At 45.6% G+C, this 16,564-nt stretch overlaps 1 protein-coding gene across 1 annotated transcript in view; it reads right to left on the minus strand.

Annotated features, from left to right (window-relative positions):
* Positions 1–16,564, minus strand: part of LOC135394418 (GTPase-activating protein skywalker-like) — a 282,666-nt gene that overhangs the window by 177,356 nt on the left and 88,746 nt on the right. Inside the window, exon 4 of the mRNA XM_064625152.1 lies at positions 8,863–8,973. Coding sequence (XP_064481222.1) covers positions 8,863–8,973 — 111 coding nt within the window. The remainder of the gene's footprint in view (positions 1–8,862; positions 8,974–16,564) is intronic.

Here is a 16,564-nt window from a genome sequence, read left to right on the forward strand (position 1 = left end):
GGATTGTGACACGGACACTGCCTTGTCGAAGTGAAATGGGGGGGGGGGGGGGGATATGTTTAATGCAAAGTAAGAAAAAAGAGAAGTGAAATGGCGTGGAATACGAGTTACTTCTTTTGTCTTGCCCACTAAAGTAGCGGTAGCAGCATCGGACACGTTACCAAAATTTGTAGCGGGAATTATTTTTCCGCTATTGGTTAGAAATTTAGCGCGAGCGCTCCTCCGCTACTGAAAAAGTAGCGAAAAGAGCTGCTCTGTTAGTAGCGCCGCTACGCACAGCACTGTCTGTCGACAAGGAAACGTATCCAGCCAGACACGCAAACACACAAAAGAAAAAATTGCCCCCGAATCACGCACGTGTGTGCCGTAATGTAACGCGTATGACTGAATTCAGGTACTGTCTGCACCATGATAAACATTCGTTATGTAGGCAAGGGGATTTTGTCGGTCAAATCCTTTTTTTTATGGCAAAAACAAAAACAAAAGAAAGCGAGAGAACAAGAAACAGCAAATCGTGATAAAATTTACCTTTTTTTGGGGGGGGGGGGGATTCATAAAATTAGATTAGGCATATGCTGTGGGACTACTTCTGTGTTATGTATTCTTGTCTTTCGCATTGCACGATCTCGAAAACCTTCCGTATAACGTTCCTTCCATCTGCCGACGTCCTTGACTCTTGCAAGTGAACATGTACGCGTCCTTACAAATGTGGCTTCCCAGCTAATAGTTCTTCTTATGAAGCCACAAAAACGTCGTAGTTAGTAGTTAGTCAGTTAAATAACTTAGTAAAATAAAAATAAAAACATGGTATTTCTGTAACCATGTCAACTGTTTTACATGGCATATCGTATCACCAAAAATGCAACAATGCAATTCACCTTCCTGAAGTTGTACAAGTTGATGCATAACTTTCCCATCAAGACAAGAAGAAAAAAAAAAGGGGGGGGGGGTGCCGCGGGAAATGTGTGATCAACGGCATTTATACACGACGGAGCTACGGCAGACGAGGAAAGGACGGAAAGGCACCACACCGCCCTTTTCCATATTGTCCTGGTCTGCCGTAGCTCCGTCGCGTCTGAAATGTCATACCAACCCCACACTGCGTTGTTAGTCAACGACATTTGTTTGTGTGATATACACTAACACAACTACGTGGGGGCTTGAGTGTCTGCCCCACTGCCCCTCGGAACTTTATCATGCTGGGGCAAGGTCCCCTCCAAGCAGTCTATCCAGCTGACACTCAGGACGAACGTTTCGCAGGATATCCTAATGGTCGCGTGCTCAATGTGTAGACAACCTCTCGCTCGTCTAGATGCTCAAAACACACGACTGCTCTGGAGCATCTTTACTTGGCGACTGCTGCTCCTCCTTCGAGGATGTACAAGATATTGGATATACATACATATGTTCGGGTGCCTCTTCTGAGTCACGCGGCGAACTGGCTTTTCCTCTTCGGGCTAAAGCGCGCGAGTACAACGTTATGAGTACTTGGGTGTCATAATTAAAAGCTATCTAAAATTGGCTAGCAAACCTGTTCTAAAGCTATACTCGATGATCTTGGGTGTGGAAAGAGAATTTTCGATTTTGGGAGTGAACATGAAAAGGAAATAGCAGTAGCGTGTCATATGAGTCGCATGTTTCTCTCAGGGAAGTCACAGTGACAGTACGTCAATCAGCTACGTGTCTGTGAGAAACTTGCTTTTATTTCGTTGCATTTCTCCATATTGTGCTCATAGCATTTGCCATTACCTTCACGTTTTAGTCATAATATCAGTATAGGCTCAGTATATAGTAAAGGGGATAAGTCCATGAACGGAGAACCTGTTTCATGACAGTAACCGATCGCAGTTGTCTCGCGACGTAAAGCCTCGAATTATTATTATTACGGCAGTAGCTATCGTCGTTGCCTTCGCAAATAGCGAAGAATGGTTGTAGGAAACAATATCCCCGAAAAAAAAAAGTCCGTACACCGAAACTTCCACACCGAAATGTCCCGTTCCCGCCCCAAAAATGTCCCCGACTGACCGCGTTATTCAGGCTACCGGCGGTATTCCTGCGGCTAATTTCAAAGTTAGCTAATTCCTAAAGTGCGAATGTCACGAGGGACTCCTCGTGTAGTGGCTCAAGTATAATTATTGCGGGACAGGGAAGAAAACTTTTCCGGGCATCCGTTCTAACGAAACAAAATACAAGATTACAACAACACACGCACACGAAGACATGATGATGGCGTGGGGCTGATGCCGGCCAGCAGGCTGACAAGATCACAGACGTTTTTACCAGATGTACGTTTTCTTGTATTTGCGTTCACGCTTTTCTGCTTTTCATAACCGATTGTGCACCCCGATGCTTTGGAGAATTGTCTTTGCGTGACAGTAAAATCCCGAGACGAGGGACGACGAAAGGCAAGGGATAATAAATCGGCGTTCGATGAAACGGCATTGGGTAAAATGTCCCAGTCGAAATGACGAAATGAAAACCCCATCACATTTCCCTGTGCCGTTTCCCTAATGTATCAATTTCGCGTGTGACGTTGTCCCGGTCTACGTTCCTGAGTACTCTGTATTTCAAAGAGAAAAATAATATAACTACTAAAATGCTACTGTATTCTCGTACTGTTGCTGGTTGCTTGGCTGGTTGGTTATGTGTATCAAGCGTAAAACAACATCATAGAAACAAAGCACAACGAACCATTGCGCATCATTTGCCGCCATCCTTTTCACCGAGTCTGAGTTCCCGATTTTTCTATTAGCGAAAAAAAGAAAAAAGACAGGAAATGGGGGAAATCTATTTTTCCCTTTTTTACACGCGCCTTTCTACATTCACAACTGCAGATTCGCGGAAACCCACCCAGGAACGTTTCCTAAGCGTTTTTGACGAGCGGTCGTTGCTCAAAACGAATGAGAGCAGCATGAAAAGTCTACTCAGCAGCGATAATACCGAAATCAGTTGAACCCTGGGGATATCGTCTGCGCCATGGTCTGCGAACGAAGTGCGGAAGTGACGACAGCGCTCTGCGGGCGATTTCAGCTGAATTCGTGCTTTCTCGGCGACGCATCGTGGTGGACGAACACAAACACGACAGACACGGACGGCGTTCAACTAGCAACCCAGGCTTATTTGACACAAATCTTCCCTACCGCAACCCGGGGGCGTGTTTCTCGACAAAGGGGACGTGACGTGAGGTGACATCCTATTAGCCATGTTATTGTTGTTTTTCGTTTTCGAAATCCTTCGCGTAGCCACATGGTGCCTCCAGGTGTCTGCATGCCACGTGTCATCTACGCTTACAATGGATTCTATAAAAGATCGGCCTCATACCTTCTTCGCCAGTGGGAACGGCAGCAGCAACGAAAGAATGTTCCCTTATCATTTCTCCGCTGTTTTGCAGTTGCTGCTATCTCTGTTATACCACGGTAACGACGACCACAAGCCACGGACACTTCGACACATGGATGCCCTAGTTTTCTACGCGAGGGCCCTGTCTCCTTTACTGGAGACTGCGTAGGCACCTGGCCACGTGTCCCTGCGACTTCATCTAAGCTACTCATCGACACCCACCAAGTGTCTGCATACCACGTGTCATCTACGCTTACAATGGATTCTATAAAAGATCGGCCTCATACCTTCTTCGCCAGTGGGAACGGCAGCAGCAACGAAAGAATGTTCCCTTATCATTTCTCCGCTGTTTTGCAGTTGCTGCTATCTCTGTTATACCACGGTAACGACGTACCCCAAGCCACGGACACTTCGACACATGCATGCCCTAGTTTTCTACGCGAGGGCCCTGTCTCCTTACTGGAGACTGCGTAGGCACCTGGCCACGTGTCCCTGCGACTTCATCTAAGCTACTCATCGACACCCACCAAGTGTCTGCATACCACGTGTCATCTACGCTTACAATGGATTCTATAAAAGATCGGCCTCATACCTTCTTCGCCAGTGGGAACGGCAGCAGCAACGAAAGAATGTTCCCTTATCATTTCTCCGCTGTTTTGCAGTTGCTGCTATCTCTGTTATACCACGGTAACGACGACCACAAGCCACGGACACTTCGACACATGGATGCCCTAGTTTTCTACGCGAGGGCCCTGTCTCCTTTACTGGAGACTGCGTAGGCACCTGGCCACGTGTCCCTGCGACTTCATCTAAGCTACTCATCGACACCCACCAAGTGTCTGCATACCACGTGTCATCTACGCTTACAATGGATTCTATAAAAGATCGGCCTCATACCTTCTTCGCCAGTGGGAACGGCAGCAGCAACGAAAGAATGTTCCCTTATCGTTTCTCCGCCGTTTTGCAGGTATGTGCCAATTAGTGGCACTTCTTACCGTAGTAGTAGCGTTTGCCCATTGCTGCTGCCTTCCCCCTACAGTGTTCTTCTAAAATGTGTATTGACATGTCTCACTTCCTCTCACTATCCGGGGATGCGGAGTTCAACCCTGGTCCGGTGACAAAAACCTAAGAAGACAAACTGGCCAGAGCCCTAGATATATTTTCACTGGGCTTGACAGTAAGGCCACTACATTGATGACTGACGTTAAAACACTTCAGAGGAATCAGCGAACCACAGACAACGCCATCGCTGTTCTTACAAATAAGCTAAGCACCGTCGAGGGGGATCTATCTACAATCAAAAACGCACAAACAATTTTTATGGAAAATGTTCGAACCGACCTTACAGATATTCGATTGTCCAACCGAACAACTTCCACAGAAATTTATTCGTTGAATACTAAACGTTTGAATGGCCTTGAAGACAGGTCGCGCAGGTCAAATATTGTGTTTTACGGCCTGCCTGATTCTGGTGCTGAAGCGTGGAGCGAAAGAGAATCAAAAGTAATTGAACTGTGTCAGTCTACACTCGGCATTCATTGCTCGCCTTCTGACTTTGAACGGGTGCATCGTATAGGTAGATTTGGCAGTGGAAGGCCAAGGCCCATTGTAGCGAAGTTCTCCTCATTCAAACTAAAAGAAAATGTGTTGTCCTCAGGTCATAAGCTTAAAGGGTCAGACATAAGTATCGCGAGTTACTTCTCCGCGACCACGCGTTTGGCCCGCCGCAGACTTGTGGAATTTGCCAAAACACAGCACGATGCTTTTAAGCTTCGCCACGATTGGCTTTACACAGGGCGTAAACTATACTACTTCGACCCAGAGTCAAATAGTGTTCAGGGGTCTCTACCGTAGCTACCATCACGTAATTACCAGTCACATTCAGGATCTACGTCATTACCATGTGTATCCATTATGTTAACCAACATTCGTAGCATCATGTCCTAGCTCGACGAGCCCAGGGCGTTGATCCACTCCAGCTCCTCAGATATTGTTGTACTAACCGAAACCTGGTTGTGTGCTTCGATCCCGAATAAAGAACTGTCGCCCTTTCTGCCCGATTTCACAATCTTCCGGAAGGGCAAACACCCGAGAAGAGGTGGCGGCGTCCTAATTGCCTGTCTCTATCCTTATCTCATCAGCACCACAAGTACGCTGGAAATTCTATGTTTTGCCCTATCATAAGCCCTTCCTTCCACTGTAATTGGAGTTTACAGACTACCTCACCTCAATGACGGTTCCTTCTCCCCGAATCTACGTAATGACTTAGCAGAAATCACGACTAAACATCGCACGAGTCGAATCTCCCTTATGGGAGGCTTCAACTACCCTGCGATTAATTGGGATAAAACCAACCTTACAACGACGTCATCTCTACAAGAAGCTCAATTCATCGACTTATGTTTAACATTTAACCTCACTCAGGCTGTCCTACACCCAACAAGGGTAACTACCACCACCGAAACCACTGTTGACCTCGTACTGACTACGCATCCCGAACACATCATGTCTCTTCACGTGACAGACGGCCTTAGCGACCACGAAAACATCTTGTTTGATATATCATCAGCACGCGCAGCAACACGAAATCACACTAGCAAAGTTATATATGCACATAACTGGGCTAATTTCCAAGCCATTAATGACTTTAATGGGTTTGCGGTCCCTTTATGATAACTTTTCCACCACCTACGCAGCACGCTCGGTGGAAGAAAATTGGTGCTTCTTCCGTGACTCCCTAAATCAACTAACGGAAACCTACGTCCCAAAAGTACGCATTAAATTATTCCAACATAACCCATGGTTTTCCAAACGATTAAAAGCCTTGCTAAGTAAGAAAAAGCGTCTGTTCCGCAGAGCGAAACGTCTCAATAATGGAGACACATGGGCTCAATTCCAATCTTGCACTCGACAATACAGAAAAGAAATTAGGGCGGCTAAGATAAAGTTCTTTAACTACCACCTGCCCTCCCTGCTACAGTCAATAACCCTAAGAAATTCTGGAACGTATTATCTCGACCTAAATCTGACCTCTTTCCGTCAACAGATACAAACGGCATTCCCATCCCATCTGATCAATGCGCCCTCGAATTCGCTTCGTTTTTTTCATCTGTGTTCAATACTGATAGTCTAGCGACGACGCGTCCTTATTTTCACCCTCCTCTGCACCTATGCCTAGCCTCCATATAACACATCAAGGTATTTGCAAGGTAATCGAATCTTTAGAACTCACGTCCAGTCCAGGCCCCGGTGCTATCAACCCTAAGGTGCTATATAATACAAGCCTAATATCGAGCAAATTTTTAAGTTGCATATTCAAGCAATCCCTCCAGAAATCTCTGTTGCCCAAAGACTGGAACATTGGGAAGGTCATTCCAATTCATAAATCAGGTAACACATAGGAAGTTGGCCACTATCGTCCCATTTCTTTAACCAGCATTCCATGCCAAATATTTGAGCACATCATACGAACTACATTGTGAATCTTCTGGAATCGCATAACTTTTTTTACCCTCTACAACATGCCTTTAGGAAGAACTATTCATGCGAAACGCAACTTGGTTGTTTTGTACACGACCTACTTCTAAATGTGGACACTAACTCCCAGACTGATGCAATTTTTCTCGATTTTCGCAAATCATTCGACGTGGTGCCTCATGCTAAACTTCTCCACAAGCTGTCACTACTAAACATGGACAACTACATGCTTCGCTGGACACATGAATTTTTAACACTTCTTAACACTTTTAAAAACCGCACTTTTTTCGTCAGTTGTAATAACCATTCCTCACCCAATGGTATCTGGTTTACCACAAGGCAGTGTTCAACACTCTTAAAAAAAAGGTGTCCTTTAACTCCTTTTTCGTGCCACATATATGACTCCCTTTTGGAGAGTACAACTACTCTCCCGTACGTTACTCCGGTACTCCCTAGCGGAGAGTAATATTACTCTCCAGTAGGGAGTTAGAGCGTAAGCCCACTCCCTAAAGGGAGTGAGGAGACTCCTTTTTGAGAGCAATTGTACTCTCCAAAAGGGAGTCATATACTATGTGGCAAGAAAGAGGAGATAAAGGACACCCTTTTTTTTAAGAATGTAGGTCCCCTCCTTTTCTTAATTTACATTAACGACCTACCCGCAGGTATATCCTCTACTGTTTGATTGTTCGCAGACGACTGTGTCCTGTACCGCAAAACCACCTCCCCTTATGACCAGTCCATCCTGCAGCAAGACCTAACTATAAGAGGAAAATGGTGCACTGGGGTCTGGCGCTAAACATTAACAAACGCAACACTGTTTCATTTTCTCGACAGCGGATCTCTCGTATTCCTTCGTACCCCTACTCAATAAATAACACACCCCTCTCACCTGCAGGTTCCTATAAGTGCCTCGGAGTTTATCTTTCTGCTAACCTAACGTGGAATAAACACATTGATTACATCACTGCCAATACTAAACGCTCATTGCCTTCATCAGACATAATCTGAAGATGCCCCCCCACACACACACACAAAACTCTTAACTTATCTCTCGCTTGTACAACCAAGGCTCGAATATGCCTCCGCCATCTGGGACCCTCCACAACGATACCTTATCGATTCGCCTGAATCTATTCAAAACACAGCAACTCGCTTCATCGCTAACAACATTAAAATACAATTTTGGTCTTGCTCTTCTGGAACACCGGCGCGGCATAACGAAATTATTGCTATTTCACCGATTTTTTCACTCATTTCCACCAGCTCAATGTCCCACCTCTCGTTCCGAAGTTATTTTCCCACACATTGACCGCCCCAACAAAGTTAAACGCTTCAATTGCAACACTAATTTGTTCTCAAAATCCTTCTTTTGGAACACTACCATCGATTGGAATGACCTCCCCACTAACCTTGCGCTCATCGACAAAAACTGTACCTTCCGCAAGCAAATCCTCGCTCACCACTACCATGATCACCACTCACATCAATGTATATAGTGTTGTTGTTTTATTATATTTATACTTTTTTTTCTGTACGCATTCATGTTTTGTACTGTTTATTGTAACGCTGTGTAGACTGCTCTATCACACCTTAGTATTGTATAACTGTGTATAGCAAACATTCCTTTCTTAATTACCACTGTATTCCCACCCCCATGTAATGTCCATTAGGACGCTTAGGTACTGTGAAATAAATAAATAAATAAATTTACTCACTGATTTTTTTTCGAGCAACCTTGAACGACCTGGTTTATAAACACATTGCACCATGCCACACTGATATGTCGTGTGCGAAATTACCTTGATGTTTATCACATTTCCTACACTCCTCTAGTTGCAAATGTCGTTCGCATGACAATATGAGGTCTAACCCCACAGCCCTGCACGTTGGCTTCCTAGTTTTCGTGATGCTCCGATAAAAACTGACTGTCTTCACAAGGTAACACTTGACAGATTTTATGTAGGAAATCGTACACGACATTCTGAAAAATATTAAGATACTATTTTCCCCAATGTTACCTAATAAAAAGCAAAATGGGTTTCTTACCACGTGGCCAAAGGGCAACGCTCGAAATACCCACAGCTCCCAGGTGCGAAAAAATGTATCAATGTCTTCTTCTTGACGCAGGACCTTCTGCAGACGGGTGTAGGTCTTTTTCTGCAAAAGAGAAAAATACTTTTGTGTTTTTATGTTATTTTGATAGTTTTGGAGTGGGAAAAAATCCCGGGAGGAAGTGATAATGTGGAGCGGAACGAAGTATGTTTTTTGATATCTTGATCAAGTTTACTTGCTTTATGATATTTATATGCTCAAGGCCAAAGACATCTCCCGGAAAGAAAACTGCCACCTTAGCGAGGTTGAAAACAAATAGTTAGTCCTTTGGACTTGAAGTGCATATTAGTCACACGTTTTCCTTTTTTCAATACAGCTCAGGAAAAAGCAGCGACATGCAACGTCAGATGTACCACGTTATGGAATTCTGAACCCCGATGTTGTTACGTTTATTTCATGGACAAACATGGCAGAGTTCATCGCTGTAACCATGTCAACAAATCACAACAAGCATATGCTATGAAAAAAATATGTGATCACTATTTACCTAAACTTTTGCTAAAGTAATTTGGCGAAACGCTAATTAAAAAAAACATGTTGACGTGAACTGTCATGTTTGCCAAGTTAAAGTAACGTTTTCTTGTCGAAATCAGGAAGCGCGTAGGGGATTTACCTAAATCCGCCACAAAATATGCTACCTAGTGCAAAGAAAGAAAAAAAAAAGTGCCAAAATGGTTCCTTTAGAAGCGCAATTGCTCTGCTCCCATCAATTTTCCATCAAATTAGTGCAAGAAGCAGCAGAAAAAAAAAACTGTGGTCGGCCTTTTTTCTGTTTCATTCCCACTGTTGTTACAGATAAAGACGGTGGCGCTGTAACCTGCTGCTATTATCAGGAGAAGCATCGAGTAGAAAACCGGTGGAGCAGTTCCATAGTCCTTCTAGCGTCGCTTCGATCGTGACGGTGAGCTGAGAGCAATCGCCCTTTTTCAAAGTAGCCGTTTTCGTGCACTTTTTCGGGCTGCACCATTGCACTAAAAACGTACTTTGCGGTGGATTTGGGTAAAGCATTCCCTTAGCATGTCACACCAGGCTCTCGAGGAATTAAAATCGTTTTCATTAAAATTTGTTAGAATTACTTTCAGAACATGGTGTACTTTCACAAAAGATAAATGCCGTTGATCGTAAATTATTTTGTAGGGTGTTTTCTTACAATTTTTGACATGGTTACTGAACACCCCTGTTTCACCCAACAACATGTCAGAAAATTCCGTTTAGAAAATCTATTCTGAAAGGTCTTCTTGTCAGAAAACAAAGGGGACAACGGTATTTGTCTTCGGCTAACACCTTGCCAGGATTCAAGAGCATTTCAGTCAATTTTCGGTCGCGAGGAATTGAATTGCGACATTAGCCATTTCAGCGCACGTTTTTTGCCAGAAACAGAAAGCGCATGTCGGATTTGTCCCATTTCGGTACAAAAATAAATTTTCTAGTACACAATGATAGCGCAAATTGTCGGCCGCCCTCAGTTCTCTGCCAAGTGATTGCGATGACGTGCCTCCTCCTGTCTCCACTGAAAGCAAACTTTACCCAACGGCGGGCGCGGGTCAATTGCCTGGAAGGACTGCTTACTCTCGGTGATGTCATATGGGTTTGCGTCCCCAATGAGGGGACAATGCCCCCGGCAGGTGCAAGGCACGTCTCTAACACGTACAGTGGACCTCAATCCGAGTCACTTTCTTGGATTGAACAAGCTGGGTATTTAAAAACTTAGCCACTCAAGGACTCCTCGGAATTACGAACTACAATAGGTTGTTGCACTCGTTCGTTAGTAGAGCAATAAATTTGGCTACGAATACGAAAATACTCCGATATTAACACGCCGTGCTCGCTTTACCGCGTCGCTTTTTCATGCAGAACTGGGCGCGGCTCAGCAGCAGTAGCACCTCTAAAAGTCCCAGCGCTTTTTTTAGCTGCTACTATTGCACTAGGTAGCGTATTTTGTGGTGAATTTGGGTAAATCTGCAATTCGTTTTCTTTTCTTTCCTTTTTTTTCCCTTTGTTTCTGGTAAGAAAAACTTACGTTGACTTGACAAATTTCGGAGTTCAATTCAGAAAATTCAATTTACTGCAACTGAAAGTTGATCACAGGGCTCGTAGGTCATGGTAGAATAGCCCGCATGTACTGTTGGCCTCATAGGATGTAGACTTTCTAACAGAATTTTCTGACGCATTTAGGTGCAATACCCTGCATAATCCTCATGTAATGCTGTCGCTTAGGTTCGGTTTTGTTTCCTACAGGTGGAAGCTGTTGTATATGTTTGCTGCCGCCTGCCAATAACTTGCTTGGGGCGGTGACGTCTGGATATATGCACGAAATCTTCATAGGAACGCAATCTTCATCGTTTCAGAGGAGAAATCTACTGTTATTGTAGTGGTAACAGACAAGCAAGCTAGTGTACACGGACGAAGTGCACAACGTAACACTGACTTTGGGGATGCCATGACAAGGAGGCTCTCAAGATGCTCGCAAGGTCAATGTCATGTTGCTCCCTTCTGCTATTATTCCCAGGGCAACTTCAAGAAATCACATAACGTACTTATACAGTGAATAGAAACGCAAATTTTGCAGTCATCCCCACAGGGCCGGAAAGTACACGTCAGCCCTGGAATGTGCAAAAGTAAATTGAACTGCAACGTCTCAGTGAACTTTGCTCGGTTGATGCTTTTCTACAAGAAGAAATTTACAATGCTCCGTGTCACGTAGAAGAGCTGTGAACATGAGACAGGGTCACACACTTATGTTCACCGCTCCTCTACGGTATATGTACCAATCCGCCGAACTGTTGCTGTGTCCACTATTCACTGTTTGCTTTATGAGGTGACTGTGCACCGTCACTGACAACTACACACTAAGCGTCAAGTACATCTGTAAAACCATAGTTTACTGCAATTTCCAGGAGCTGTTAGTAACTGCAATTGACTGCACAAGTAGCCCATCTCATAGGTCGGCGAATTCACTCATGATGTCCGTCACCGACATCCCTCACCATCACATCACTCAGAATGATGTAATGTTGAGTGATGGGCAATGATGTTATCTGATGTTGAGTGAAGTTGAATGATGGACAATGATGTGATGTGACGTTGAGTTTGATGTTGAATGATTCAATGATGTGATGTGATGTTGAGTTCGATGTTGAATGATTCAATGATGTGATGTGATGTTGAGTTTGATGTTGAATGATGGGCAATGATGTGATGTGATGTTGAGTTTGATGTTGAATGATGGGTAATGATGTCATGTGAATTTGAATTTTATGTTGAATTATGAGCAATGATGTGATGGTGACAGTAATGTTGAGTAACGGGCAAGGATTTGATGCTGAGTTTGATGTTGACTTATGTGCGAAGATGAGCTATTGAATTTGAAGACCCTGCGATGGAGTTTTTCAAGTTGAAATCTGCGGTTTAGGGTGTGGGATTGACATTAGTCGTGGGTGGTTGGATGGGTGCATACAACTGCCCATAGAAGTAAGCATTGCAAGTATGCATGACTAGCATGAATATGGTACAGCGTACCTGTTCTCGTGCCCTGTGATAATCTGAGCTTAACGGTAGTGGCGGGAAGGTTTCAGTTGTATGTGTGACCTTGCTGGCTGGTGGGTGGGAGGGAGAGGGGAGTTTGCAGTTCACCGTTATGTTCAGGCTTTGGAGTCGGGGTCTCGGTCGTTTGGGCGGAGCTGCACTTGGATGAATAACAAGGAGCAGGGGAGGTGGGCTGACCTTGGCGCGCTCGCGCTCTTTGTTTTGCGTCGCCTCAGAGCAGGTGTGGTGTTGTGGGGATGGCTCTAGCATTAAGAGCGGCGGGCTGTTATATCTGATGTGTCATGTGTGGGAGGGGAAGGGCTTGCCGTGCAGCGTTGTATTTAGAGTTGGGGATTCTGGTGGGGACTTGGGGGACTTCTCAAGTGGTGCTGCACTTGGATGCCATCCGTAAGGACAGAAAATGAGGGTTGACCTTGGCGTTCTCGCGTTGTTTGGTTTGCATCGCTTCAGAGCAGGTGCGTTGTGGAGGTTGGTTCCAGAGCATAAAGAAGCGGCGCGTTCGGGCTTATAAATCGGTTATGAAAATCAGTCTCTTGGCACTCCTTCATTTTCTTTTTATTACTGCTGGCAATGAAACATTCCTGGTGTCTGGGCGAATGAGCGGGTACATGGAAAAATGGGACGGGTATTGTGCAGTATGAACTCGGGGGAAAGTCACTGTCACGTGAACAAAATGACAGCATCAATTGCCCGACATCGTCTTGGGCAACCAGAGCATACCACGCTTCCGCCTTATGATTTTTAGCAGTTTTTTGCAAAGGCAGAATGCAAGCATACATGAAAAATTGTCCAGGGGAATGTGGCATGGAACTGGGTTGCATAATTTTGGCGCGTACACTGCACACGTACAGCCGACAACCCAGTATATTATGCTAAACAGCTTCGGGACGCAGCCCCAATGTTTCATGGCACACAATTTTGTTTTTGTGGTTTCGTTATCCGAACTTGTCTTTTGTTTCTAAGTACGACGGTCAGAATTGTTTTCTGTCAGTAACAGCCTAGCAGGATTAGTACAGAATAGGAAACAAAGTGACGGCTGTGATGGTCCGCAAGTATGGTCGGTGACTGTATTCGACACGTCAATGAAGTCACTGCAAGAGAGACGACTCACATACCTGTATAACGATTATACAGAAAATACCTGTAGAACGATTCGCCCTCACGTACAGTGTGCTCTCGCGCCTGGACATTTATACACTTCGTGGCAATGGAATCGGTATATAGACACTTCGAAGTGCCGAAACCGTTGTCCGGCCGGACCTTTCGAGCGCCGTCGAGTTTTTGATACGGTTCTGGAATAGGATCACAGATCACTACGACGATCCCAAAGGAACTGCGCATGGGTGCGCGCGTTTCTTCCAGGTTTAGCATAGAGCGTGACTCACATGATATTCACGTTGTTCGGCCCACGTCGTATAGACGATATCAAACCAAACCAACGATTCTTCAAGCCGAGAAAGCCCTTTGGTATCAGAGCTCAGAGGGAAAGCAGGCCCACGTACCGCCAAACTAGCGGATGCACGAAACATGCCGCCAAAGAGGGTTCGTGCCGGTTGAAGCCGACTGTGAGCGATTGAATGCAGAACCCAGTGCAGTGCTGCGTGGATGGGAAGCGGACTGGAGAGACGTGTCGGCCGTTTCAGCAACCACGGCTGCCCATGGGCGTTCCCAGGATTTTTTTTCCAGGGGGAGGGGAAAGTGCCAGGGGAGGCAAGCGTACGTGCTATCGCCTACCACATCTTTTTCTGAAGGCGGACGTTGCGGAGTGTGCGGGTGCTCAGAGGTTCTTATTATGACATCTGAAAATAATCATTACGACTGATGCCTAAAGTAGACAGTGAAAAATAGGCACGTATGTGCACTGGTGCGACCAGTTGTTCCAGGACGCTTGACGTGTGAAAACACTGAATGATTTAGAAGATTATTTCAGCACGTGTGTCCTTGAGGTAGTTCGCCAGTGCACACAGCACAGCGAAAATCCACAAGACAAGGCCTATTCCATTACCTGTTGCAAAAGGATGCCACCGTGTTCACACATTCAGCTGGGAGATTCAGTGATACATGAACAGCGACCCATCGATAATCAATAAAGGAGTGCTCATAAATATGCACTAAAAACTCTGCAGAAGTATGCATGCACCTCAAAATATGCATTAAAAATTGTTAATGTAAGTATTGTTTTTCGTCATTTTTGGTGTGAGGGTATACAACAAAGAAGGCATGCATCGTCTGCTTTTTGCACCGTACCACAGTGCATATTGAATAATAATAATATAATTGGGAGTAAATTTACGCGCATCGTAAGTTAGCCCATTTGTGTGAAGAGATGCTGCACGTACAGCATGGTAGGGCTACTGATAATTTCGACCACCCGGGGTACTTTAGACGTGCCAAAGCAATCTTGAACACACCGGTGCTGGAAGCAATGTTTATCGCTCCCACATTGCTACCATTCTCGGCCGGGATTGAACCCGCGATCATGAGCTCAGCAAGTGAACACGTTAGCACCAGAGCAGCTGAGGCCGGCAGTGCAGATTGAAATGCGAACGCGGTAATTTTCCTAACTGTATACAGAAAACGAAGAAGCAGAGTACGGCCCACCAGACTCAGACGCCATGCTGCTTACACCACTGCATCTAGAAATACAGTAAGACATACACACACGCACGCACACACACAAAGGCAATTGGAGCAGATGGCAATATCCCAAAATACGCGCTGTGCGAGTATTTTCCGTATATGCCGTAGCGTACGAAACATTCATTTATACGCACTATAGAATCTACTAATCGGCCCCGAACCATGACCAAACGTGCTTCTATCGTTGAGATACGACACTATATCGAGAGAGAGAGAGAGCAAGAAAACAAAGATGCATTTGCCTGAAAATCCGCCGTTTCACTGCTAGAATTTGCAATGCACCCCCAGTTCAAACAGCCCAGTTTAAAAGTCCCTGTTGAAACAGCAGCACGTCGAAACCTCTCGACTGGGAAAAGAAAAAAAAAAGGAAATCTCAACGCACGCAGAAAAACAGGGGCGAAGTCACGATACTCCCCTGCACCCTCTATTGGCACATGCCTCCATAGGCGGAGAGTTTTTAATCTGCCGGAGGGGGCCAGGGCAAAACGTCCCCCCCCCTTTCATGTACAGAGGTCGGGCATGGTGTTTGGAATTCCGTGTTGCGACGCTGTGAGCAAAATTTTTACATGATTCTCATGATCACTCGCATGAAACACGCGGTTTTTAGGAAATCCTTTGAAACTTTCATTTTGAGTGTCTGCGAGGTAGACCTGGGAAAGCTCCGGGGAGGGTCAGGCCCCCAAGCCCCCCGCAGTCGGCGCCTATGCATGCCTCATTCCCATCATGGGATCCCGGTCATTCCCCGATGCAGCGTAACCGGCTACCGAACACCGACGAGCAGTTTCATCACCCCTCCCGCCTCTCTCCACACGACCGCCACCTTCCACATACGTAGCAGAAGACGGAAATATGCCAGCTCTATGAGAAGCCGTGCAGTGTCAAGAAACTTGATACCAAGAAGCTTGAAAACTTGATAAAGCCACCGGATGCCAAGGCCAAGACCTGCCATGCCTTTTCTAATGTAACAATATCAGCAGTCGCTCGGCGCGTTGCGCAACAACCCGCAAACTAGGAGGACAGCGGCATACCAGCTGCCACGCCACTCGCCAATCCTCACCCTACGCACCTGGTATTTGCATTCACGCTTCCAGTACAACCCTATCGCCACCCCGCCCCGTCAAGGCTCGCTCCGGGAAGTGGGCGGGCGCCCCGCCAAGCCCCGCCCACCATTGCGACAGCACAAACACAACACTGTTTAATTTACGAACGTCACTGTAAACGGCCGCCACCCAAAAGATGACATCTGCCCAGGAGCGGGGACACACGGTCACCGAAGCTCCGAAGCCAAGTCGTCGCCGAAGCGCAAGCATGCGCAGTATACAAGGCCCTCAGTCTCATAACCGGTCCTTGCAGTTCAGATTCAAAGTCCATCATACACAACGAAGTTGAACTCAGAACGAGTTCTGAAGTTGAATTCTGACCTATGATATGATGGGCTGTGATGTCGAAT

The sequence above is a fragment of the Ornithodoros turicata genome, chromosome 5 (assembly GCF_037126465.1).
Source record: "Ornithodoros turicata isolate Travis chromosome 5, ASM3712646v1, whole genome shotgun sequence".
NCBI lineage: Eukaryota > Metazoa > Arthropoda > Arachnida > Ixodida > Argasidae > Ornithodoros > Ornithodoros turicata.